This window comes from Lepisosteus platostomus, chromosome 9 (assembly GCF_059453375.1).
Source record: "Lepisosteus platostomus isolate fLepPlt1 chromosome 9, fLepPlt1.hap1, whole genome shotgun sequence".
Classification (NCBI taxonomy): domain Eukaryota; kingdom Metazoa; phylum Chordata; class Actinopteri; order Semionotiformes; family Lepisosteidae; genus Lepisosteus; species Lepisosteus platostomus.
Genome location: NC_142619.1, coordinates 17,782,464 through 17,809,980, shown reverse-complemented (window position 1 = coordinate 17,809,980; position 27,517 = coordinate 17,782,464). Strand labels below are relative to the sequence as shown.

Here is a 27,517-nt window from a genome sequence, read left to right as displayed (position 1 = left end):
GGCAGTCCAAGGCGAACTGGTTTTTTAAGCCTTTGTTTAGTGCAACTCAAAGTGATGACCACTGTTAATAAAGTGACATATTATTTCATTACATTCCCAGGGGTATACACAAGTGTCCTCCAGGTGGCACTATTTCATTCACTGGCACTGAAATTAAAGGTACCGTCTTAAGCAAAAAACACTTGAATATTTTGTAGGCATTTATCACTGAATAAGACAAGTTTATACACAGTGTAAAGAGAACTTCAAAAGCAACGCAACAGAGTGTAAGTAGCACTGCCCTAAAGCAAAACCTGGGGATTTTGGGAATACTTTTAATTTACCATTCAATACATTTAATTGCCAACTCAATCCAATATAAAACAAAAAATGGAATGCATACTTTTTTGTTGCCATACTCAACCACAATCAGAACACAAAGCAGAACACAAAGCAGGAAAAAATATTTGCTCTCAGTGGGTTAGAAATTAACAGCTACAGCATATGTTTAAGGTTAGGAAAGTGAAGATCATAAAATCCATTACATAATATAGAAAGCACGGTAGTGAAAATGTACTTTTACTGTATTCTTACAACATTTTGTAAAAACCTTCAAAATTCTGAAACTAAATGAAGAAAGCACGGTATGTAGGAGAAAATACAAAAGGGTTTCTTAGTTTAGATTTAAAATGACAATCTAAGAAACAAAATATGGCCCACCATTCAGAATCCTACAGTTCAACAAACGTGACAAAAACTCACCAGGGAAAAACATTAAAAAATGTGAAATAATCCTGCAGTTCTAACAATGAAAACAAGTCCCTTTATTGCCAGGATGTGTTAGAAAATTTACCCCTAATTAAATAAAAAGCACTACAGCAGGTTCAGATAGCCATTTGGCCACTTGTTTCTTTACTTTGGTTCTAATAAATTGCAACACCAAGGATGTGGGCTTTAAAAGGCCTAAACGATTTTACCCCTTGAAGATGGAGAGAAATGCCTAGCTGAACATTTCTTCTAGCTACTCGAGGTACTTATTCTGAAAATTACAGCACAACACAGGAAAAATCAACCAAGGTCGTTTAAGTCTAGAAAATGTTCGATGGGGGAAAAAAGTACATTTGGTACATTTGGGGGGCTTGAGAAAAGCTTTGGAGTGACTGTTCTAAAAGAATCCTTTAAGGGCACTTTGGAATGACCTCTGTTTTCCACTGCATGAAGAATGGACATTATCAGGGACGAAGCCAAATACCATCACTTTCTTTTTTTGGTGCTTTTCTCTGAATCTACCATCTGCTCTTCTGAATTCCCTCCATCATTCGCAGTCAAGTCCTCTTTTTTCTTCCCCTGATCCTTTTTCACCGCAGCACCCGCCGTGTCCTTAGTCTTTTTGGGTTTGCTTTCACTAACGGTAGACTTTGGTTTGCTGCCTCTTGGAGTTCTGCCAGAGAGCATTTTAAGGAGACAGATGGCTATTCCAGTGAGGAAGAGGGCCCACAGGACCTGGGGCCCCGTCAGGGATCGGACATAATCACGAACGTGTCGCAGGACAACTGGAACAAAGGCATCCATGGTGCGTTTCAAAGGTCCCTTGTCCTTAAAACAAAAGGAAACCGCCATGTTTAAACTGACCCAGGCCTCTCTGAGCTCACTGCAGGCTTATGCAAAAATAATACCAAAACTAACTGTAAATCGAACTAGATCAACAATTGTGTTGAGAGAACAATAAAATTCAGAAAAATGCCATGAAGATATTTTGGGCAAAAACTTCAGAACTATAATAAGCAACATATGTGATTTGCAGCTGTCTTGCTTCAAAATAGCTCATTCAGTTTGGCCTAGACACACAGATGGCACAGTATCCCCTCCAGCAGAATTCGACTATATGTTGTTGAGCTGTAAGAGTCTAAAGACATTACCTTCAGTCCAAACTGACTGAGCATTGCATCTAATGTGGGATCCCCAAGGAACACTGTAGGGTAAAATTCTTCAACAAACTGTCTTCTCCACCAATTCTGTGGATTGGGCCTACAAACAAGGTCAGAAAAATTGTTTTCATGTTTGAATTCAGAGCAGCAGTAGAAATGGCTTTGAATCCATTTCAAAAGTCTTAATGACATTTTGTGCTTGAATCTCTTATTTTACCAGCAGTAAAATAAGAGATGAGTCTGCCATACTCACCCATCACTCATTTCAGTGAACCAGTACTTGTAAAGCTTGGCCCGGATGAATGCTGGAGGCTGTTGGCTGAAAGGGTACTGAGACTCATCCACCTGTATCAAATTGATCACTTTTGGGCAGAAGAAAAGACAACAAATTGTCAGTGGCACAGTGACATAGCTGCCTATGTTAAGACCTCTTCAGTCTCCTTTTTCCTGTCCTGTCATTTTTTTATGGGAGCAAACCCAATGTTGTAGTGTCGCTGCGTTATTTACTCGCTGTTGAACCAGCCACAAGAACAGGCAAGCTCTGGACTCCTTACTGGTGCTGGCCACACTCACCATCCTTCTTCCCTTGTAGAAGGCGATGGACCAAAGCTGTGAACCATGGGCTTTGTGTATGAGGGCCGAGAGCTGCAAACCACATCTGCCAATCCAGTCGCGGCTGATGGGGAGTCACCCACGGGAGAGGGGCGCTGATGTTACCAGGCTTATACATGAACTGGATTTCCTGTGGGGAGGGGGGGGGAGAGGAAGCTCAAGATAGCACATAACCAGGATATTACTATGGCTGCCGATTGATGAACACTTAATCGCTATTTTGAAATACGTGTTTAAAAACCACCACACTCATTTAAAAAAAAGTCATCTCATAGCTTATAGCTGCAGTGGTTTTTAGACAGTTTTTGAGGCTGTTGTGTACCTGAAAAACCTTCAAAAGCTTACGGTTTCCAGCATGAAGGATGTGACACAAGATAGCAGCTACACATTATAACATAATAGGCAGACTGCATTTTAAACAACTGAAAACAGAGTCAGGTTGTGAATAAAAAAGCACTTTTTGGTACACCTGTTGTACAAACCAGAAAGCTCTCGACCTTGGTCTTGGGCGATCTCTGCTTTTCTGGTATTTTTGAGATTTCTCTTGCATTCAGGTTAAAAAATACAACTAAGGTTACATCATGTTTGTAGACTTTAAGAACACTCTTTAGCTTTCTTTGTAAGTATACGCTCCCCTATTTCTGTCTAGAATCTTATCAGTTGAGCAATTTATAAGACAGAGGTGGGAAAGACATGGACTCCGACAAACATTGACTGTTCCACACAAATTAACTTTCAACTTTAACATTCCACACACCCGAGTGAGGGAGGGTTGTTGAAAAATTGTTGAATTGTTCTATGTAAAAGCTCCCTTCAACTCAATTTAAGAAATAACAGTTAAATTCAGTCATTCAGTATGGTTTCAAATTACAATGTGTTCATGTTTTTTACATATAACAATTGTTCTAAACAACCTGGGATGAGACTGTATTCAGCAAAACAGGGACTGTACTGCAGGTGCAAAACTGATACCACTATGCACTGAAACACACACCATTAAATGTGTTTAAAAAGGGTGACATCTGAACAGCATGTGAGAAATATTAGTTAAAGGAATTCCTATAACATCTGTACTTGATCGTTATCCATGTTATTTATGTTATGCTTTATCTACATTTCAGTGGCATTTTCCATCTTCTTTTATACTTTTCAACTAACTGAAGTTTTTTTTTAAAAAAGCACGCATTGCAGATAAATTTAGGCGTCAATTCTGTATGAAAACGCACATCAATCTGTAGATTTAGGGTTAGCGAAAAACACTGCTCTACCACTATGATCATAAAAACTTTTGACAGACAAGCTCCTTGAAAGTATTTGGTTGTTCATAGGATAGACGTAGCGTAATTATATTTCAACGATGTGGAACACGATTTCATGTTCTCAAACAAACATGCACGGCTGTCCTTATCAAACAACTTACTGTCCACGTCTCTTTGTCAAGACTGCCCTCTATCACCACTTCCGGACGACCTCCGACCCCAGTCATCCTCCTGAAAAGCCCATAGGAGTTCACTAGCTGGTAGCGATCAACAACATCATGCACCTTTCTGATGCCTGGCCACAACCTGCTATTGGCATCATATTCGATGAACGTATAGGGAACCTACAAACAAAGAAAGAAGTTAAATTGTATAAAACAGATTAAGAGTACATCCTATTTGCTATTAAAAACACTAATCATAGTAAATAATTAAACTTCACCCTGATTTAAAATGTTAAGATCATCATAGAAGTATTTTATGTTCCTCAAACACAAAAAGACAAATAATGTACATCATGTTAACAGTTAATGCATCTTAAACAGCGTTGGGCTACTGATGTTTCTTTTTTAATGCTGAGAAAATAACGGTCTTAAACGAGAGGGGAGAAGAAAAGGAGACCAAAGAAACAGCTAGATGAGTTTTCTTAATGGTGAAGTGCAGAGGCCATTAATCATCAAAGGCTGAAAATGTGAGCAGTGGAACGTGACTATATAAGTAATAGCTTCTCTTACCAGGCTAACTGTGAACATGCCTACAGCAGCAGTGGCAAATATTGCCCACTGAATAGTGGACCACAGCTTCCAGAAAAACCCCCGAACACTAGCACACCTGAAGGCAAAAAAAAAACACAGGGCTTTCCTTACAAAACCACTTGAAAACATCTACATATGTAATTCAAAAAAATATTTTTATGCCATTAAGTTACTTTGTGTGTTTTTAGTGATATAAAAATATTTAAACTAATATAGCTAGGTGGGTAGCTGCGTCAGCATGCGTAGGCTGCAAAGGAACACTTGAAGAAGGCTCAACGGCCGAAACGTTGTGTTTTCTTTCTTCTTCTTTTCAGCATAGAATAAACCTATTACTTGTTCCTTTAAACTAATATGGTCAAAAAAGATCATGTTTATTAAAAATCATCAACTGAATATTATACCAACTATTTTCCTTTCCAAATATGATAATCATCCTTTTGATCCGCTCACAGAAAGACGAACACTTACTTGAACATGGCTGTGACAAGTTCCCAGGTAAGGGAGAGGACTCCCATCCAAATGGTAGGAATGGTTACCAGCTTTAACCAGTGGATAAATTCATGATAGGTGAATGCTACAGAAAGAAAGCACAAATACAGGTTTCATCATTCACGCTATCTAAGAAAATCTTCAAACTTATAGATGTCGCCATTCAAAATGTGCAACCCATACTGGGTTTAAATGATAAACGATTGCTTCATTTAATCTCTCTACTGTGCATGTTTAAATCCGCTTAATATCGAACATTAATATGGAATCACACAACTAAATAAATTAATAATGATATTAATTTAAGTATTTAAATATAAAATAGTGCAGAGGATTTGGTGGAAAGGTCCCCATTTAGGAGATCTGAGTTCAATTCCTGCTTAGGGTACAGGTTTTTCTTCTAACAAAGACTCCTTTTTAAAAAATAAGAGTAAATATTATGCACACCAACAATTATTTATTGTTTTTTTATATATATCACAGCATATTTAAAGTTAAATTATAATAATAATGAAATAAAAATGTGAATGAGCAAACGTGAATACTGTCAACAGTGGGAGTAAAAACCAGTTCAATCACGATTTGTGAAATTTTTTACAGCTTTTATTTAAACAATATCTAGTACCTGGTTGCATTTTTAGAAACCTTAGTTTGAATAAAGCAGATCCCAGTTGTAAGAGTTCATAACACGAGAACACATTATGCTACATTTTTTATGCATCAGTTGAAGCGTTCTGAAGTCTCTCAAAAATGTAAAAAATGTAATAATAATTAATAATTGCTTAGACTTATATAGCGCTTTAAGAGCTTTACAGGTAATGGGGACTCCCCTCCACCACCGCCAATGTGCAACATCCACCTGGATGATGTGACGGCAGCCATGGTGCGCCAGAATGCTCACCACACATCAGCTATCGGTGGGGAGGAGAGCAGAGTAATGAAGCCAATTCATAGATGGGGATTATCAGGGGGCCATGATTGCTAAATTTGGCCAGGACGCCAGGGTTACGACACTACTCTTTAAGATATACGCCCTGGGATTTATAATGACAATAGAGAGTCAGGACCTCGGTTTTACGTCTCATCTGAAGGATGGCACATTTTTACAATTAAGTGTCCCCTTCACTATACTGGGGCATTAGGACCTACATGGACCGCAGGGTGTGCGCCCCCTGCTGGCCCCACTAACACCTCTTCCAGCAGCAGCCTTAGTTTTTCCCAGGAGGTCTCGCATCCAGGTACTGACCAGGCTCACACTTGCTTAGCTTCAATGGGCTGCCAATTTGTGAGTTGCAGGGTGATATGGCTGCTGGCGTTACTATAATGTTACTTTAACATAATATTGTATGGCTTGATATGCAACTGATCCTTTTAATTTTTAAAGAAAATCAAAAATAAGAAACAAGAACGAGCCTAAATCAGACATGGCATGACTTAAAATGGGTTTACGTAGTTAAACACTTTTTATGCAAGAGAAACTGGTGATTTTTCTCCCTCGTCATCAGAATCTTTGTGTAAGCTGTAGGTTTTTTGTTTACTTTTTAATTAAACATTTAAAATTTTTTTGTTAACACAACACTCGTTTTTGCACACAAAAAAATCACATTCTCCCCTCTCCCTGTGGTGTGAAGGAGATCTGCAGGTCTTTCAGTAATAAAATGAATGAATGAACATTAAGACCATCTCCAGAATACTCGGAATGGAGGGATTGTTTCGTGCCAGCCAGCGAGCGCATTATCACCTCGCAACAGGGCTATAAGTGGGCTGTAATTTCACTCTCCATCAATACACATTCCCAACAGTTATGCTTTAGCCAAGTAATTCCTGGTTTAAATTCCTGGTTTTAAGAGAAGTGATTTTTTGTGTATACGTTTCGTGCTACTTTGGAAAAATTATTTAACCTACAACGTTCACAAAGATTCTAAGCTTATCACAAGAAAGAAAAATCACCCGCTTTCCATGCATAATATGCGTTGTTTAACTGTCTAAAACTTGTTTTAGAACTTTTAAAGTCATGCAACGTCTAAATTAGGCAGGGACATGTCACTGATTTTCTCTAACAAAACTTCAGCTTCACATTGCCAATAACTACAGTGGGAATGTAGCATATTTGGTGACTTGTGCAGGATCTTTGATTTGTTTTGCAGAGTCGATATTTTTTCCTTGGTTTACGCGTGCTGCACTTGGGGTTGTTTTAGTTTATAGTGGTCCTTTGTATTACAGGTTTCAAGGTACAATTTGTATTACGGGTAATTGTGGTGTCCATCATGGCATTTATCGATATGTTTTATCGATAACGTGTTTTAGTCTCTTGGTTTACTGGGGACATATCACCTGTTAAACTGAGGAAGGGATACAACCTCCATGCCCTAGACAGACAAAGGTGATAAAGGTGATAAAAATCCATTCAAAAGGGTGCAGTGTGTTAACACACAAACTCTAACGTAGCCATTATAAGAGCAAGGTGACCTTCTGCCCCATTACATGAGAGCTACAGTACAGTCAGATAGATTTTAAATTATTGAAGCAACATTAGCTGCTTGTCAAATTTACCTACTTTGCGCAGTACACGACTTCTGAACAGGTACCTTTTTCTCTCATGCAAACTCCTCAAAGATTTATTTTTTTCTGATTCTGAAACTTGGACGATATGCCTCAAGGACTCATTTGTAGTATAATCAACCCCCCCTGGTTGTCACCTCCCGCTGTTTAACACGAATCCCATGAAGTCAGATTCACAGATATACTGAAACAGTAGCGCACAAGGCAATGAACAGCAGTGAGCTCGTATACTGTATAAATATATTCTACATACAGTATGATACCGTATGGTTTCAAAGCCACTGCAGTACAGTATGTGTGAAATATTTTTTCTTAATCAAAAAATGTAAAGTTAAATTACTCGTTGCTGAAATTTGTATTAAGACAAAATACAGTTTCTTAATCTGGGTGTAAACCTGAAAGAGGCACATCGCATTCACAGCATACTATAATAAACTATTTTTACACATCTGGCTATGTAAAAAATATAGCTCTAAAGGTTAATTCCAAACTGAAAAGACAAGACTCAACGCGTCTTCTCTATAACTCTTCAGTTTACAGAAAAATTCCCGCAGAGCCACACAATATTGTCACAACATAGTAAACGACAGTGGCTGGGTCACTTAAAGGTGTAACACGTCTGTCTTCACCGTCATGGTACGGTTTCAACATATTGATAAGCTGTTCTCTGGTTACTGGCGATTGCAAAAATAACCCTTCCTTCTTCCCTCCTTTGTTTAACTTACAAGAATTCCATGAAGAAATCCTTAATCACGAAATCATCACTTATAATAATTCATCCAGATACACACACTAACGCCGGAGCCAATTTTGCTAGAAACAACCTCCCAGTAAGTCTTTGGACTGCGCAGTACTGTACAGTACAATATACAATTTAAAGTTAAATTGTTGGCTGATTACTGGCTGCTGAAATTTGGATTAAGACAAAACATCGATTTTTTCAATTTGGATGTAAACTTGAAAGAGGCACAACGCGATCAGAACAAGCTATAATAGTGGACTATTTTGATACATTCAGCTATGTAACAAACAAACCAAAAGTAATGCTCTGATCGGGCTTTGAACCGCCTGGGTGTCCATTACCACTATAAGGACGATAAAAGTTTTTTAAAAAAACTTTTTTTTCCCCCAAAACATCCACTTGTGATCTTTGAGCTGCTCAGTTACATAATTCCATATTAATATTACCATCAAGTGGTATTAAATCAGTACAACTTTTTACAATAACAGCAAGTGGTGTTCTTACTACATATTATTAGAAAAGGATAAAACATTATAAAGTTTATATACTGTACTTCATAAAAAGGTAAAATGGTAGAACAAGCATGTTAAAACCATAACCACAGTAAGACTTTGATGCATGAAATATTTATGAAGAAGGTGGAATACTTTTGTGTACTTTTATATATTTAGCTACTACTACCATGTACTGTGTGTACATTAGGTATGTATTACATTATACAGTTTAAAATTAATAAAAGTCTGAACAGTATACAACTTTTGGAATTTGAAACCAGGCGTTTTCTGGTGAAAGCCTAAATTCTCTACATGCCACGTAAAGCTTTCACTGCTCCACCTAGCAAAGTAGTGCAGTCTGTGTCCCCCACACATTCTGAATGGCTGGATCTGTAATTATTGCCTGGTAAAAAAATATGATGTTTGGATCACAATCTCAAAAATTGTTTTTTAAATTCAAGAAAACTTCTGGAGAAACCAACAAAAATTGTATGGCACTACGACTGGAAGCATTTGTTTCATCATGATAAAGCTACTTAAATGGCAGATAGCAACCCAGACAATCCTTACCCGTCTTTGATGATACACTTTTCTGTTCCCAGTTGATCTGAATTTCAAAATACACCACAGTCCAGTATATAATCAATACGTAGGCAGCTAATTCAATTAGAAGTACTCCCCAATAGAACAGTGTTTGCATCCAGGCTGTAAAAAGTAAAAAAAAAAACAAAACACAAAAGTGTAGTGTTTGGCTTAAAAGATTCACATACATCATAACAATTTGAAAACTTCTCTTTCAGTCAAAATTCATCCTTGTACTATGAACGCATATATACAGTGAAGGGGGAAAACCCGCAAAGCATTTACTGTAGTACTTGTTTAGGAATGGTACTTCATCCAGAAACACAAGGGGGCAGATCGACTGCTTCAGAGGGTGACAGAACCTAGTAGGTTGGTTGTCCCTTCAAACTGTCCACAGATTAACACCTAATTCAATTGCTTCAAGTTTAAGCAAATAATTTGTTCTATTTCAAAATACAATAATTGTACAAATCAAACATAAGGATCAAAGGCAAGTGCTAATGAAACAGTACATCCATCCATCCAGCTTGATCACTTTCAAGCAAGCAACTGGTGCAAAGCAGGACACCAGGCCATCACAGGGCAGACAATAACACAGACACGCACACTAGGGCCACTTTTCCCAGAGGACAATTAACCTACCAGGTTAGGTCTTTTAAATATGGGAGGAAACCACAGCACCCAGAGCAAACCCACAAAAACACAGGGAGAAGATGAAAACTCCCCGCAGATAGTACCCTTGGGCCCAGAAATGAACCCATGAGTGAACCCAGTACTATGAGGCAGCAATGCTAACCACTGCGCCATTAGGATGCCCAGAAACAGTAGTTAATGATAAATACCTGAAATCCAAACAAACAAAAAAAAAAAACATCTGGCTTGGTTAGCACTTTCCTATAGCCCTGAAAATAATGCAGACCAGACCACATTTGAATACTTTTCACTGCTTGTAAAATCCTGACAGGTTATCTAATTCCTTTCTACTTCAACTTTATTTTGCCCTTCACTGCATCATTGAAAAGCTGCTTTAAACAAACACAGATAAGAATAAAACTGCTCACATTTGTACTTCTTCTTCTTGCCATGTCCACACCATGAGTTAACTTGGTCATCATCCAGCAAGGAAAAACACAGGACAATGGTGAGGAGGTTGAAAAAGTTGTAGTTTCCGGTTAGTATTATCAACACCTGAAGAAGAACCTACAAAATCGACCAAAAATCCAAAGTAAGTACAAAAGAGAGGAGAAATCTTTTCCTGAAGAACTTGCTTTGTTGGACCCTTTCTTTATCCAGTCTCTACAGTAGAGCTGTACAGTGTTTAGCGAGCAAAGAGTGAGCTATAGTTAACATACTCTTTATGCTCAACCTCTTCATCAATTGTGACTCTGAAAAAAGTCTATTTAGCCAGTCTGACTACCACCTCCAACATTGCTCGATCCTTTGTTTGAAAGTTATAATTTATTATGCCTTTGTGACATAGGTTACATACAGTAGTATGACTAGTATGACGATGACATGTGGCTAAAATTTGTCACTGGCTTCCATTTTGTTTTGCCATTTTTTTCTTCATAAGAATTATATTTAGATTATTTCACTACCACAGTCAATATATTTCCCACAGACCTCTGTACTGTCGCTGCTGTAAGTACTTTCAATTAAACTAGTTAAGCAAGTTTTAATTACATTTTATATCCACCTTTTTTGTTTCGTGTAATTTTATATACAGTGCCCTCCAAAAGTAGGGACAAGAACCTAAAATTGGCATGTCTTCAATGTATACGCAAGAAATTGAAATTCACATAAAACAAATTATTCCAGAGTCAGGGTTCAGAAGGTCGCCTTTTATTTTTAGGACGATTGTGAAAACACAATTAATCATTTTTCAACCAAAGCACATGTTGTGTTCAGTCCCCCCAAACATAGGTGACCTTAAGACGTATTGTGACACGAAAGAAGTGAAAAGGTCAGTATCTTGTTGAAATTCCTTTGCTTGCAATACCTGCATTGAGCCTCCCTCCCATTGACATCACCAGACCCTTTGTTTCTTCACTTGAGATGCTGTGCCAGGCTTGAACTGCAGCCTCTTTAAGTTGTTGCTTGTCTCATTTTGAACAAATGAAAGGCACGCTCAATTAGTTTCAGATCTGGTGATTGACTTGGCCAGTTTAAAATGTTCCACTTTTCCTGTCTGATGAACTCCTGTGTTTGTGTACAATGTGTTTCGGGTCATTGTCGTGCTGCATAACGAACTGCCGCCCAATAAGTCTAGTGCCATTTTTTTCTTACATTTGCAGACAGGATCTGCTGTATATCTCTGAATTCATTAATATCTCTGAATTCTGAAGTCATCAATAAAGACCAGTGAGCCCGTTCTGGAATCAGACAGATATGCCCAAGCCATGATTCTCCCTCCACCATGCTTTACTGAAGAAGTGGTATGCTTATGGTCATTGGCTGTTCCTGTTTTTCTCCACACTTTAGCCTGTCCATCATTCTATAGATGTTCATTTTGGTCTCATGTATCCATAAAACCTTGTTCCAGAACTCCTGTGGCTCATCTCACGTGTATTTTATGCCAGTTCTAATCAAGCCCTTTTATTCTTGCTGCTGATGAGGTGCTTCCACCTTGCAATACTGCCTCTGAACTTCCATGAGATTTGCATCCCCATACTCTGGAGATTATTTCCAATTTCACTTTAAATCATAATAGCAATTTTGGGGGTTTTCTTTACACTGAAGAAATAAAAGGTTGTTCTTTTGTTTAAACTAACATTTTTGCAATAGCTTAGTACCGCTGCAGCTAACTTTCACATAGTTGGCTTTGCGCCCAGAACGTCTTTGTCAATAAGCCAAGAGACTTGACTTAAGTTATAAGATGCTTGTTTGGCATATACTGTATACGATAACCTTTCATTCAGAAACTTGTACAGGGAAGTTCTCCTGTCTTATCTGTACATTTGAGCAGCTTTTGACACATATCACCAGGCAGGTTAATTGAGACACAGCTACAGTATATTGGTGTAGTATAAACAGCTAAACAGCTTGCGCTAAACAGCTTGCTTCACTAAACTTTGCATAAACTTTATGTAATGTATATCCACATATAGCCATATGGGGAGTGTCACTACAGCTTGTTTTTAAAGGCACTATATAAAACAATGTTTACTGAAATAACCTCACAACATCAAAAATGAACTAAACGAGATTCATAAGAGATCCCGAAGAAAGTTTTTTCCAGAGGGTTTCTGAGGTCCCTCTACAGACGGTACATTTCCAAGCACTGTTACGGAGACAGGGAGGCGTATTACATACCTGAAAGTAAAATGCACCCAGTCTCAGGCTCCTGATGGGTGCGAAGAAGAGTAGCGCGATGGCTATCTCAATGACATAAGTGCCGACAACACTCAGCTTCTGAATCCACATTGGGAACTGATGGGCATACCAAGCAAGAGGCGTAGGGATGCACTGGGTTTCATAATGGTACGTTAGAGCTGCAAAACACAAGATTCTTCATTAGCTGTGGAGAGATGCAGCTGAAAAAGAAAATCTACCTGAAATCAATTCAGTCCACTTGCCATTTGAGCAACTCTGCAGTGGTACCTCATTTCAGCTAACTACAGATGCAGCCATTCAAAGTGCGCGGTACAGACACGTACCGGAGGTAATTGGCTACGGCGTCGTGCATCGTGACGCGCGATGACGCAAAATACCGCGGTGCGTGATTGGTTGACCGACAGGGGCACTCGTGGTCCGTTGGTCTGTCGTAGAAAGACTTACTGTAAACGTCTTTACTGTGCCCGTTGTACATATTGAATTTTACCACTGAAGGGAAATCTTAGTAGCTGAGCATAATAGAATAGGACCATACTGTAACGCGTGTGAAGGCCATAAACGATATTAATTTTGGAACATAAACATACAGTATATAGCTGGTCTTGGTACTTTAAAGGAAAAATACACACCGGTATTCCATTTCTCCCTAAACATTGTAAGCTTCGAAGTCTTTAACTAACGTGATACCGGAGTCAACAAGTATACTTTTAGAATTTGATTAAAGGGAATATAATATGGAATCGCGTATCTCAAGAATTTAATAACGGTATGATTATATCCGTGTACTGCGACAGGGCTGTGTAGGGCTGTTTCGCCTGCCTGTTCATGCGAGCTGTCTTGTAGCCTACTGGTCTAGGTGCGTGACTACCAACTGGCAGGTTGTGTGTTCGAATCCAGCTGGTGCTGAACTTTTCTTTTAACAAACATTTCTTTGAAAAAATAGGTAAGCGATATTATGGACAATCAATTGACTTTTATATTTCAAAATATCGCAACATGATCGATATTTGCGATATTTGAACATATCTTCCCTTCTGACAGCGGTTCCTGCTTCTAGTGTGTGTGTGTCCAACAGAGTAAATTTTTATAGAGAAATGGAGGCTGGACAGTATGCATTACAATATAAACATTTATATTGATTTAAATCGTGTTCTGATTTAAATCGCAAACGCGTGTTTAATTATGTGTTTTTTAATCATAATCAGGCTAATGCATTTCTACATTTTCTGTATGAACCAGCTTAGAGGTTCATACAGAAAGACAGCTTGTGTTTAAATTGAGTGTAAGGTAATTTATGCTTCTAAAGTCATGGTCAGCATTTATTATTGTACTGTGCTGTAAACTTTTTCTGTGCCTAGTCACATTATTTTATAGCGTTTTTATTGCATTATTAAATCCGGTGGCGCTGTGTGTTAGTTTCCTGACTCCCATAATTTAAACTGCGACACTGATCATTCATCTCTAAATAAACTTTATTTTATATAGCGTTTTAAGCGAATAGGTAATTAGATTGCTCATAAACCTAATCGCTTTTTCTACATAAACACAGCGTGATTGCTCTCTGAAAATGCTTTTCCTTTATTTTTAAAGTAGGCTCAGATTTCAACTATAGATCGTATTATTATAAACTTTCTTGGAAAAATGTATTTTATGTAAACCATGTTTGCTATTAATTCATTTAGGGCTAAAATATGTTCATTGTCTTCCAATCGAGTCGAGTTGACATTGGAAGCCTGCCACACCCGGACTGTTAAGCCAACGCATTAGCACGTCAAAGCCCATTGAGCCAGTATTGGCTTTAGTATTCCCCCCCTCTCCCCTCAATTCAATTCAATTCAAGGTGTTTTATTTGCATGACAGATGGGTACAAGCAGTGTTGGGTATATATATTGTAACGCTTACGGCAGACAGGCACTGCGTAAGAGCCGGCGCACCAGAGCAGCGCACCGAGGGAGCGTCTGCATTTATAACGTAGTTTTTAAAATTAGTCAAGCAATATGAAGCATCTCCTTTTACTTAGTGCCTGAGCATAAAAAGAATAGGAGCATACTGCAACGCGTGTGAAGTCCATAAACGATATTAATTTTGGAACTTAAACATACAGTATATGGCTGGTCTCGGTACTTTAAAGAAAACATACACACCGGTATTCCATTTCTCCCTAAACATTGTAAGCTTCGAAGTCTTTAACTAACGTGATACCGGAGTCAACAAGTATACTTTTAGAATTTGATTAAAGGGAATATAATATGGAATCGCGTATCTCAAGAAATTAATAACGATATAATTATATTCATGTTGCAAAAGAACTGCAACGGACATAAAAACTCCCTTGCTTTTAACAGAGCGTTCCATAATTTCTAACTACGAAAATGCCAGGTGAAAGGATTTGTAAACATATTTTGTTAAAGCAAGTCAGTTTTTTCCGCAACACATAAAAGACATTTCCCTTTGTCACCAATGAAACCACTAAATAAAGACATAAATATAGAAATCTTAAGATTTGTTTTATTTAATGTTGGTAGCAGGATGAACTGTCAGAGTGTATATTTTGTCGCAGAGTTGCTGCAAGATGTTAACAGTGAAAAGGGTATTTAGAAATGAGTTATTTCAAGATGAAAATTTTCAGAATAATTGCAAATCTAGCAGGATAGAGAAAGCACAGAAAACTGGCAGTTAGATTGATCAGATTAGTATGAAAAGTCATTTAGCAAAGGGAATGAGAAGAGTGACAAACTAGTATACTTTAGATCTTTTTTTCTGAACCAGGGAAAATCTGATCATGTTTCCCTATAACAATAATAAAAAACTTTATTTGATATATCACCATTAAAGGTGGCATCTCAAAGCAATACAGTAGATGTAAAAACAGATAAAAGGACCACAGATTACAAAGTAAATGCATATAAGAAAGACAAGCAGATAGAGGTGCTACCAAAATTAGAAAATGAAGCAGATACAGACACTAAGTCTTCTGAAAAGAAAGGTTCTGAGGTTAGATTTAAACTGGCCCTGGTGTGTGTGTGTTTGTGTCTGTCTGTCCTGTGATGGACTGGTGCTATGTCCAGGGTGTATTCTGCCTTGTGTCCGTCGCTTACTGGGATAGGCTCCAAATCCTCTGGATAAAGAGATTAGAAATGGATGGAAGTAAAGGCACTGTGTGGATGGAACTATACACAGTGTTAGAAACCCACTATGAAATGGCAGCATCTCACTGAGAATAAAACATTTTATAGTGCTGGCTTAAGGAAACAGCCTTTCCACCTCTCTAGCACATCAGTATCCATACCTAGTTATTTAAACAAATTGCCTCTAATTATAAACATCTTAATATGCTGGCTCTGTGGATCCGCATCAGCTATGTTTGCCCATTCCTTCAATTCATGTGCATCCAACGCACAGTTCAACACTAGCAACTACACAAAATCTAAAATATGAGCTCTACTTGCCACTTACAATACCAACAGTACCAGCTAACTTTAGTAGTGACATTTTCATGGATCTTTTTAACAATTAAATTTACAACATCAGACTTCAGACAATTAAACAGGCCTCAAAAAAGTCTGGTACAAACATTTTCAGCATGGAATAAACCATTACTTTAATGGTATAAACCTTAAATGGATTCATATTCTCAATAAGATTTGGTGCTCAGTAACATGACTTAGAAAATGACAGAAGACATACGTATCATGCTTATCCTTCTATTTTTCATAGTCGTAAACTCCTTAAGGCAGTTACATTTTCTCTGTTCTGACCTGGAGTTACAGAGAAATTTAAATTCTAATAAGAGATTTGTAATGAGGAAAGTCATACCAATCACTCATACAGTACCAGGATTTGCAATTACAATACAAATACTTTCTTTCTGTATGTGTTTATTTTGCAGTTTGAGTCTATGGCTATGGCTAAGGATGTATTTTTCCTTTAAAGTGCCGATTCCTGGAATCTGACTGGCTGACACCCCTCTGAAGTGGTTCCATAAAATCTGGTATACGGAAAAGAAAGCGTTGATAAATACAAGTGTCTTTTAATACACTCTTTGCTGTGCTCTTGAGGATCCTTGTGATATTTTAAGCTCTAGTTGAATGATAGGTGTCGCATTTTAAATCATTTTCGTAGTTAGAAATTATGAAACGCCCTGTTAAAAGCAAGGAAGTTTTTATGCCCGTTGAAGTAAAACAAAATGCCTGACAAAGTATGGCTTGGACAGATTCCAAGTGCTTGTACAAATGTGCTAAAGAAATTATACTTTGAGTATACAGCTTGTTCAAAGTCATCCATTATTAATACTATTAGAAATATATAGTATTTATATATTTCTTATAGTATTATTACTATTCAGTAAAGGCTTTGATGCATAAATATTTCTGATAAAGGTAGGTTGTGTACTTTTGTCCAACTGAGCAATCTTGCTTTCATAAAATATACCAACATTTTAATGACTGATGATTAACATGCTGTAATACACAGTTCAAAATTAAAGGCTCAAATGCTGTAAATGAGAGGTTAAGCTCCCCCTGGCGGTTTTACAAGGCGACGCCGGATAGTTTCCGGCAGAGCGTCAAATGATGCGTGACACCGCGTGACACCGCGACACGCCCACCGGGGTATGCCGCGAAATACCTCACCCATTTTGAATGGCTGCATCTGTACAAACCCCGATCTGCACTGACAAACACATCCAGCCCTCACCTATAGAACTGGAACCACCAATGTAGAATGTCTAGTTATTTCACCTGCCATCAGGTTTTTATCATGTTCATAAGACCTGACACACTAGTGTTACCTCAGTTCATGTCTGGATGTTGCTGTTCTCCTCCAAGTGAAAACTCTTAAGTACTGCTATATAGCCTTAGCTTTTCCATCAATAAAAAATGAAAAAATAAATAAGTATGAAGGCCTGCTCCCTGTTCTCGTCTCATTCTCGAGAGTCATGAACCCAGTATCAGCTTCTCCTTATTTGACATTCACAGAAAGAATTGATTTCATATCTGCTATGTCAGCGCTTAACAGCTAAAGATGTTACAAATGTAAACTATGTAACCTGTGAGGCCCCACCAAGTTGGGCATCGACTTGTCAGTTTGACGACTCCAGAGGCAAACATGAGGCGGAAGAGAAGCCAGCGGGTCAGCCAGAACGTGATGCTGTCATGGTACTTCAAGGTTGCCCTTGATCTGAAGAGATTCAAAGGAGCTATAAGGATAGTAAGGAACCCCGCTTCCAGCAACAAGTTGTCCCTGAAAAAAATTGTAAAAACATGATTAAATACAATTTTCAGAAAACCTAGGAAGACAATGGTTTATTTCAGCTCTTTTTTTTATACAGTATATACACATGTAATCCCCTCCTAGTGCACTGCGGCACAAACGTCTATGACTAGGTTAATAACCCTAATGAGCCATATTCATGGGTTTACATGATGTTTCCCCTCCTCCATGAGGTTTTGCACACAGATTAAAAGTGCTGGCATTATTTTAATTAAATAACCATTAATGACTGATCATGATGCACTTTGGCTGCTGCATGAGCATTCAATTATTTGTATAAATCATTCAGGCAATGGCATTCCTTATGAAAATTAAAACAAAAACACAAACGGAAAGAAACCCTTATGCCTTGCTTATCACGTGAACAATGCTTTTGTGTCATCAGTACGTTGGAGCAACACCTCAGGTGGGCTTGCTGACAGTGGAGCCAAATCCTCTAAAGGTGCGAATCCAGATTTTACTTTAATATTAGGCCTAGTATTTTAAAAATATTCTAATTCATATACCATAATTTATGAAGGGTGGGCTGTATATTTTAAATGTACCGGTGTTGATGGATATATTATCCAGAGACCAGTTAGGAGCTTACTGCAGTCTGGGAAATCAGCCTGTTAGAAAAGGCTTGACTAGGCTCCAGGATTAGGTGAAGTTTCATTATATGAATTCTGTATTGTTTCTGACTTATTATTAGAAGGTTTTTTGTTTTTTTACTGTGAGATGAAGCAAGGGGGCAGAGCAAGCTCGTTAACAGGTGAAAACCGAAGGGAGTTGCGTATTGTCAGTTAAACTCTTATGCAGGATAACTACTACTTGCAGAATCGACGGGTAGGGTGGCAGGATTTATTATGATACCATACAGCAGTGCTAAATACCCTAAAGAGAGAAGACTGCTGAATGAACAGAATGGTCCGAACACATAAATGGCGGACAGACTAATATGGTTGCCGAGAAAAGGAAGAACAGTCAAGCCACTTTTTAAATGCATGGCAGGCCTGTCATGGTGACACAGACCTGAAGATGGGGAGGCCCATGTACGATGGCCTGGCCAGGAATGTTTGGTTACTACAGAACTCTCCTCGTGGCAACCTGACTGCATGGTGCAACATGGATCCAAGTGCTGGGATCTCAGCTGCTGCTCCTCTTTTGGGTTCCTGCCAATGAGCAACATTCCTCCTGAAAGACCTTTCTCACGAATTGAGAACACAAGCTCACTTAGGCCATGAGTGCCCTATTCACCAGCTCTGAACACCAAGGAACATGTGTTGGATGAGCCGGGACAAAGCATGGCAGGCTCCATGAAGTAACAGGACAAAATCCCAAAGAAAAGCAACAGCAAACTGGTGCAAACCAAGTGCCACAGCTGTACAGATTGTGATGTGTCCAATGGTGGCCACCCACGCACATCAGGAGAAGCTCACAGCGGACATTTACAACCTTGTTGTGGACAACTGTTAACCAGTATAATGAAACAATGTGATGTCTGTAAAATGTCAGGGTAACTGCTTCTTAATAATTAGCATTATTAACATTTGTTCTTGACTGGGTGCATAGTCACTGGCCTCTTTAAAGAGGGTGTATGAGTAGACTAGATACACGGTCTTAACATGGTTTAAAGTTCACAAATCAAGGAATTTATTAACCTTGGAAAGTAATGAAATCCACCAGGCAGAAAAGAACATCCTGTTGCAGTTGATCTGATGCCATTTTAGAACAGAAGGGACATTTCATTGCCTAGAGCTAGATAAAATCACTTCCAAGTATTGAAAGCGTAGGTTACCAAAACAGAATTCTAAAACCCATCAGGACTCAAGCCACAATTAAGAACTCAATACATTTCAGGAATAATACAACTTCAGTCACGCTTGACTTGAAAAAAACATACCACCTTTGAGCTGAATAATGGACATTTAATACCAAAGCAGTATAAAAAGAACACAGGGCCAAAAAGAAGAAAAACTGCTTATTAGTAGTCGCTAGCTGTGACTAGTAAAAGATTACTTTTTTACATTTTCATACCATCTTTTCTTGTTGGTATAAAATAAAGCACCACTGTCTTGTGTTCGACAGGCACTGCACTGGAAAGAGGTGTTTCCATAGCCTTTCTACACCAAACAGGTATGGGAATATAGAGGACAGCACAGACAGATACAGTTTCAAATCTACAGGCACAATCTTCAGGTTTTGAAGGACAGGAGCAGTCAACTGTTGAAAGACATTTGTGGTCTGCAATTGAACTGGCAGCTGAGAGACAGAACAGCTGCCAACTACCAACTTGAAAATACATTCTACAATAAATTGTACCAGGAAAGTTAAAGTAAAATGAACAATCTTTTCCTGGAGACTTATCTGCAGTGCTTCCAGATAATGTCATAATGTACTTTGACATTTTAGCACTAATTTTAAGTTTTACATTTTGATTTTTTTTCCTTTGAAAAAGCATTGTTGTTAAATTCAGACTGACCTATCTTGAACTAACTGAGACTTTGTGTGTTATTTAAAAAAATCACTTACCACTGAAAATAGAGAAAGACTTGTCCAACCTAAAAGACAAATAGATGCCAATGAGAAGACAAGAACAATGAAGCAAACCTACTAAAATGTACGTTATTAGTATTCAAATATAAAGCACAATAATCTTAATTGTAATTTAACATTCAATATAATTAAGGTGAACATTTAATCATGTCATGGTGCAAAAAGACCTATTGAAATGCAATCCCAGATTAAACCAATTATGAGTATTTGCATTTGTAAAATACAATCCATTAGCTATTTAAGCATACGTATTTCTAAAATCAAAATGAAAATAGGAAATAGATCATTTAATGTTCTCTGTGATAAGGGCTCATCTTATTTTCAAACCCATTTTGGCAATACTTGTTTCATTCTTTGAAGGCAGACTTTCCCCTCTACTCAGTGTTTTAGCTTGTGTTTTTCCAGACAAGTCAAGACCAGCTTAGTGCACTTTGTATCCTTATACACAGAAAACAGTTTTCTGGTGTCTTCTTATACGTAATTCATTTGCACAGCTTTCCTCCTTTAAGGGTGATGATGACATTCAGAACAAAATCACTGGGGGGGATCTTGCAGAGAAAATGAAAATAATTTCAATGCAGGGCACTCTGGGTACATATAAAACTAAATTAGAAAATTACCTATGGTACACAGCTTTACAGCATAGTATCAGGAAATATATACTTTGAAATCTTTCAATTGACATCCTTCTCACACAGTGCTGTTAAACTGTGTCATTTTAAACATAGGCCAGCCACCAAATGGGCACAAAAATAGTAGAAGTCATGGTTTATTTATACCATAATTGTGCATATGCCTGCTTATAAGAAGCTATTTTTTATTAATTGGATCATTAAAGTGAATAATGTGATTTTGCCTTCACGGTTAATGTCAAACGCGTTACTGGTTAGCCTATGAAGATAAGATTTCCTCCCCCCCAACAAACTTTCTAAATAAATAACTGGAGAATTCTAATGCTTCTGTAAAATCAAGATAATCTGACCAGAAGGTATATCTAAATATTCACCAAAAAACATCACCTGCAAGCTTTCAGTAGCTTACACAAACATGGGGAGAAATCTACAGCACAGCTTTCCAACAGGGCCTTGCTGACATGCCCCTTATCTAATCTCTCTTGAGCTGGACCAGCCCTGTTTTTTTATTTTTAGCAGCTAGGTGACAAGAAACCTTAAAAGGTTATACTAGTTTTGAGTTACATACCTGGTAGAGAGAGAGGTAAAGGGCCCATAGGCAAAAGAAGATTAGGCTGTCCCTCAGTGGCTCCAACACCATTGCGCCAAAGGCTAGCAGGGTCCCCAACAGGCATATCAACTCCATTCCCTGCTGGGTGTCCAGGCCTAGTCGAGGACCCAGCCACAGCAAGGTGGGCGAGTCTCCGAGCTGCTCCAGTAGAGACTTCCCAGTGTATCGCATCTGCCACCGTGCGGGCAGGATACCATCGTTTCCATAGAGACCTAGCGAGAGGAAGAGAGGGAGCCGAGATTTAGGATTCCAAGTCACTGTCTGTTGCAGCTCCAAATTGATGCCGGTGGCTTCCTTTTGCAAAATGCACAAAAGGAATGAGCATGATGCACCCTGGACAGTCCATCACAGGACAGACACACACATTTACACCAGGGTCAATTTTCCCAAAAGCCAACTAAGCTACCAGTATGTTTTTGGACTGCAAAAGAAACATCTACACAGTGACTGTTTCAGAATAGCACAGTTTGAACAGCTTTGAATTCCGGTTTGACTACCGGTGCAGGAATGTTAGGCCATGCTGCTAAACACTAGATATGGGCAGTTTTATATTGTGGGTGAGAAGAGGATTGTGTGCAACTAGGCAGAAATGTAACCACTGTTGGAAGCGTGGCATGTACGGTATTTATACATTAGAATACTACATTATCCCTTTCCTGAAGTGAAACAAACAAGAAAACCCCTGTTGTCAGAGATTCAACCAGGGCTACGGCCAGAAAAGGCCATTTCAGAAGAAATCTTAGAAAGTTTCCTTAGGACAAGCATTCATCCAATATTAACTATGCACTCAAATTCAGCCCCCTTTAATTCATGTTAAGAATTAATTCACGTTAATTCTGGGTGCAGGCCAAACACAACTATATAAAATTCATTATAAAACTATATTAACTATATATATATAAACACAACTATATTATATTCATTATAAAACTCAACTAAAGCTCTACAACTGAGTGTTACATTAACGTTCTTTGATGCATCAATGTTGTTGAGCTTAATGATGAATCAGCTTCTGCACACCAGTCACCTGAGTTACAGATTTTATTAAGCATTTTTTTCCCTCCACAAACAGAAACATACTGTAGCTGTTGTCAGCACTTGCTCTTTAAGCAAGCGATTCCAAGAAACAGCAGCTGCGATCTCAGTCAGACATGCCTATACTGGACACATGTTGGAAAGCAGCAGACTGTACACTGCAAGCCTTGCTCATTTCTATCATAAAACCAATACAGTTCAATGCACTACATGCACTGGAATGTTGTTTCTGCTGGCCATACAAACCAATCTTGTAATATTTAATTCAGATGCATGCTATAAAAATGCAAATCTTAAAAGCACATCACAGTTTGATTAAAAAATCATTATACCCTTAATTCACAGTAGGAGAGAGACAGAAGATAATATGGGATATAGATTTAAAAGAACTGTATTGAGCTGTAATGTTAACATTAAAGCTAGTGTTGCAAAACTCTTTGCAACACAAACTACCACTTGTGGATTCATTTAATATTAAAATTAAAATGAATTATGTTTTATGATCTTGTAAACAAGTCCTCCTAATCATCCTTTAATATATATCTGAATCTTTGATACTGGCACAATAATGGTTTTAGGTTTAGAAAAATGACACGGTACAGTTGTAAACTGGCACAAATTGGCACTAGCAACATTCCTTCAGAAAAGGCTGGCAGGGTATTTCAGCACAGCACATTTCATAAACAGCTGATTTGCAGGAGTATAATTTGTGCTTGAAAATGCACTGAAAGAAAACTCGAGATATTCTGGCGTTCGGTTAAGACAGTGTGAGGCAGACATTTTGCATAATAAGTTTCTCAAGTACAGGATCTGATATTTCACAGACGTGGCTCTCGGCCTAGCCCTGCTGGCTTGGACAGCTGGCAAGAAGATGACAAAGAGCCTCTTTGCCACAGATTAGACCAGCAGCTCTCAGGATTCCTGTTTTAGGTGAAGGGTCAGGAGAAACTCATCCGTTTAATCAATGCAGAAAACAGATGACCAGCATTAGCATTTTAAACAGTGGTGAATCCATAAGTACACAGAACTGTGCTGATGGGCAAGTCGAGAGCACCACTGGGAGATTTGGTGATCGGTCAGAAAGACAGTGTTACACACAGTTAATGCTCCATAATGAAGAGCTCTATGTGCACATCTTCCTGCTACTGGAAGCTGCAATTTGTCTTCCAGTAAATGCAACAGCAACCAAGTCTGATATGTAGTGTGCCATCATACAGTTTTGAGCACAAGACAGGTGAAAACTACAGCCATCCAAGACAGAAAATACAGGAGACTCTTCGGTGAACACTGTGAGTTTGGAATCAAGATTATTCTACCCATGTTGATAGCAAAGGTTTATAGGAATCATTGAGAGCAGTCCCTTCAGATGTACAAACATATTGTACAGTTTACTTGTTTCCTGGTTAATGGGTCTACTTGTTTACCACGGTGACATATATACAAAACAAGGAACTGGGAGTAACCCACAGGAAGCAGCAGCCATGAGCACATTTTTATACAGTGTGAAGCCAGAAGAAAACTCAGACCATATGAAGACCTACACAATAATGTACCATCCATCCCGTCATCCATAAGTCATAGAAAACTTCTTATGAGGTCCTGCACACACATTAAAGGTCTGGTACTAGAGGGACTTCCAAAGCACATATACTACTACACTGCAGTCCGGGGGGAAAAAAAACAGAAGTGGTGGAATTGAGCAGAACTGTGAACAACAGGCAGAGAAGATAAAGTGATTCAATGGAGTGAGGAACCACAGGCAGGCAGCTATTGTAACACCCAATTGAAAAAGTAATGTGTTACAAATCAGTGCTTGGGACTAAGTGCTGTGTTCCCCAATCCCTGCATAACAGAGAATATTTAGCTCCAAGAGGATGCCACACTCAACACGTAACAGCACTGCTGTCATTTTCCCTTTCTTGTCCAATTGTGCATGAACTTTCAGCGGTCTTAACTGGTGTCAGCTCTAATGTACAACAATCTACCAATAATTTAAAAAATTAATAAAAAATCGTCTATTTTGTAACCACTTCATCTAACTCAAGGTCACAGGGGAACCAGAGCCTATCCTTGCAAGGTGAGATGCTAGTCCATTGCAGAGCACACACACCCCGACAGCACCAGTCCAGAACTGCACCTAGGGCCCCGGAGCCGTGAAGCAGCAATGCTAGCCACTGTGCTACCACTCCTCCCAAAAACTTAACCTTACCATATTACTGCACTAAAAAAGGTGCATTTATATGCTTCTAAATATTTGTAGAATTTCAAGCAGTGGCCCTGTTATGACAGCTTGTAGGCTATAGCACTGCTGTCTCACAGCTCTTGGGTCCTTGGTTTGATTCAGGAATGAGGAGGATTTTGTGTGAAGTATGCATGTTCTGCCCCAGGCCTCTGTATTTTTCTGTATTTCGAGTTCTCCATTTCCTCCATGTTCCTGAGACATGCTGGCTAGATAACCTGGTTTCCCTAAACTGGCCCTGTATGTGTGACCTCCTGTGATGCAGGGTGAAGTCCCAGCCTGCATTTCAAGGTTGGCCTCTGGGTTACTGCAGCTCTTCCCAGGTAAAGACCGACTTTCTGAATGGATAGCACTGGTCCAACTTCAGGCATGTACACCGTTTATCATGTTTTTCTTAAGTAATGAAGGGAAATTCAACATGATCAAACCAGATAAATGTTCCTTATTATATAACCACAACCACCATCTTCAGTTCTTATCACATAGTGCCAGAAAGGCAAACAAAAATACACATTAGAAGGTGCTTTCTCATTATCATGGAATGGGAAAAAAAGGGAAGTGAAAACAATTGAAAAGCAGCGAATCCCATGTTGCAAATAAAATCTTAAAAAGTTCATTTCCGTTTTTAAAGTGATAAGTGCTGGCATAAACGTTCAAAAGAGCAGTTCAACAACGCCATGATGTTTGAGAAGCTTTAAGGCAATTGCATGAACACTGCGAGCCCTAAAAGCGTTGGGCAAGCACGTAAATCTTCATATCAAGACAAATCGTCATGAAACGTCAGCACTACTTAAACTAACGCCGGTTTGGTGAAGCAGAGTATTTTTCAAATCAAGCACTGGGACTGCAGAAACGGGCAGATAAATGTATGTACGAGCAAGGGAATCATTGAAGGCATCAGCTAGCATCAGTGACGGACAGCTCAGGTGGAAGGAAAACAAGCGGGTCCGGTGGGCCACCAGGACCGGTTCTGGAAATATTGGACCAGTAATCATAGGCTCTGAACCCACAGTGTGACCGTGACCTAATCCCTGCAGCGCCTCTGGACCACACGCACCGCGTAAGCGTAAGCACTAAGCACCTGAACGAAAGCAATGACATGCAGGTGTAGGTGTATTTTCAGCTGTATCAGTGCTTTACAAACTTGCACCGAAAAACAACGCTAGAAAACTAATACCGGGAATTGAACTCCCATGTTCACACGCTTAACCTTCTCGTTAAATCTCAATGCTAAGAGAGTTATAACCGCCAAGTCCGGAATATTACACACTATATGATCAACATGCAAAAATAGTTACATTTCAGGCAGATCAGATCTCATTAGACCTCTCAACTGTCCCATATGCTGATGCGCCCCTAAAATTTATTTAAATTGAAATAATTTGAGAGCTTTTAAGCGTTGCACATTCACAAACCCAAAATGCAATGATAACCCCAACTTTAAAAATCGCAACAATTCAATCTCAAGTGGCGTAAAATAAGAAGTTCTTTATCCGACGTTTATTTCACGTGATCAAATTTTTAAAACCACGTATTTTTTTTTTCTAATTTGCTTATGTAGGCAAGAACTTAAAAAATGGACAGACCAACAAAAATAAGAGCCCTGGACCTCTGACCATAACGTTCCCAGAAGGAACTGGAAAAAAAAACCCGCCACAGTTCATTTCAAAGCACGCCGAGTTATCTGAGTTTTCACTCTATCTGAGCCAGGATTTAAGATTTTGCATAGACTTCGGAAGAAAAAGAAGCATAAAGGTTTTCAAAAGTTTAAAGCTACCGTAAATCATAGCAAGTGGATTTTATTCGAATTTTATATTAAACGTCCTTGGTTTTGTATCTAACAGAAGTAGCATGCCGCATCATTGTTTCTGCATTGCAACTCAAAATGTATACAAACTGTTTACACAAGCTGTATAAATGCTAAACTAGTGACTTAATCATGCATGGGATACCCAAATTAAAAATGCCCGAACAAGGAAACACCCAAGCGTGAAGGCGGAAACTTCTGCAGTATTTTGGAACAAATGAACTCGACTCCTTAGAGTAATCACTGTATAGATTTAAACTGTTCGAAAGGCTACTAAAATGAAGCCCCATTCCATTATTGAATGGAAATGATAGTCCCATGCAATATCCCGGCTACACGTGCATAAACTACATTTCTGTAATGCATCTACCACGAAAGGTCGTTTCGCTGCAAATAAAAAATAATACTTTTTCAAAAAATGCTTACCTGGTATCTGCACATAAAGCGACGCAAACGCAAACATGTAAATAACAGACATGCTCCAAAGAAACATATGTCTTGGAAGTCTAATTTCCCCCATTTTAGCGTATATGCGTTGCTACTGATAGTTTATCGTTGGAAAAACAAGCAAAAGACACGTCGCTCGAGCTGCAAGTTCTCCAGCACAGGAAAAAAAAATCTCTGGCTGTACTGCACATGCGCCTGGTCACCGC

At 38.7% G+C, this 27,517-nt stretch overlaps 1 protein-coding gene across 1 annotated transcript; it reads right to left on the bottom strand.

Moving 5' to 3' along the window:
* On the bottom strand, window positions 1-27,517 carry lmf2a (lipase maturation factor 2a). Its single transcript, XM_088647054.1, has 14 exons — window positions 27,291-27,517; window positions 21,742-21,995; window positions 20,518-20,546; window positions 17,783-17,976; window positions 12,715-12,893; window positions 10,464-10,602; window positions 9,391-9,525; window positions 5,002-5,107; window positions 4,513-4,609; window positions 3,940-4,122; window positions 2,481-2,649; window positions 2,161-2,269; window positions 1,899-2,007; window positions 1-1,575 (listed from the first exon to the last, which is right to left on the bottom strand). The coding sequence occupies exons 1-14, from the start codon at window positions 27,382-27,384 to the stop codon at window positions 1,234-1,236; spliced, it is 2,139 nt and encodes a 712-aa protein (XP_088503180.1). The 5' UTR covers window positions 27,385-27,517; the 3' UTR covers window positions 1-1,233.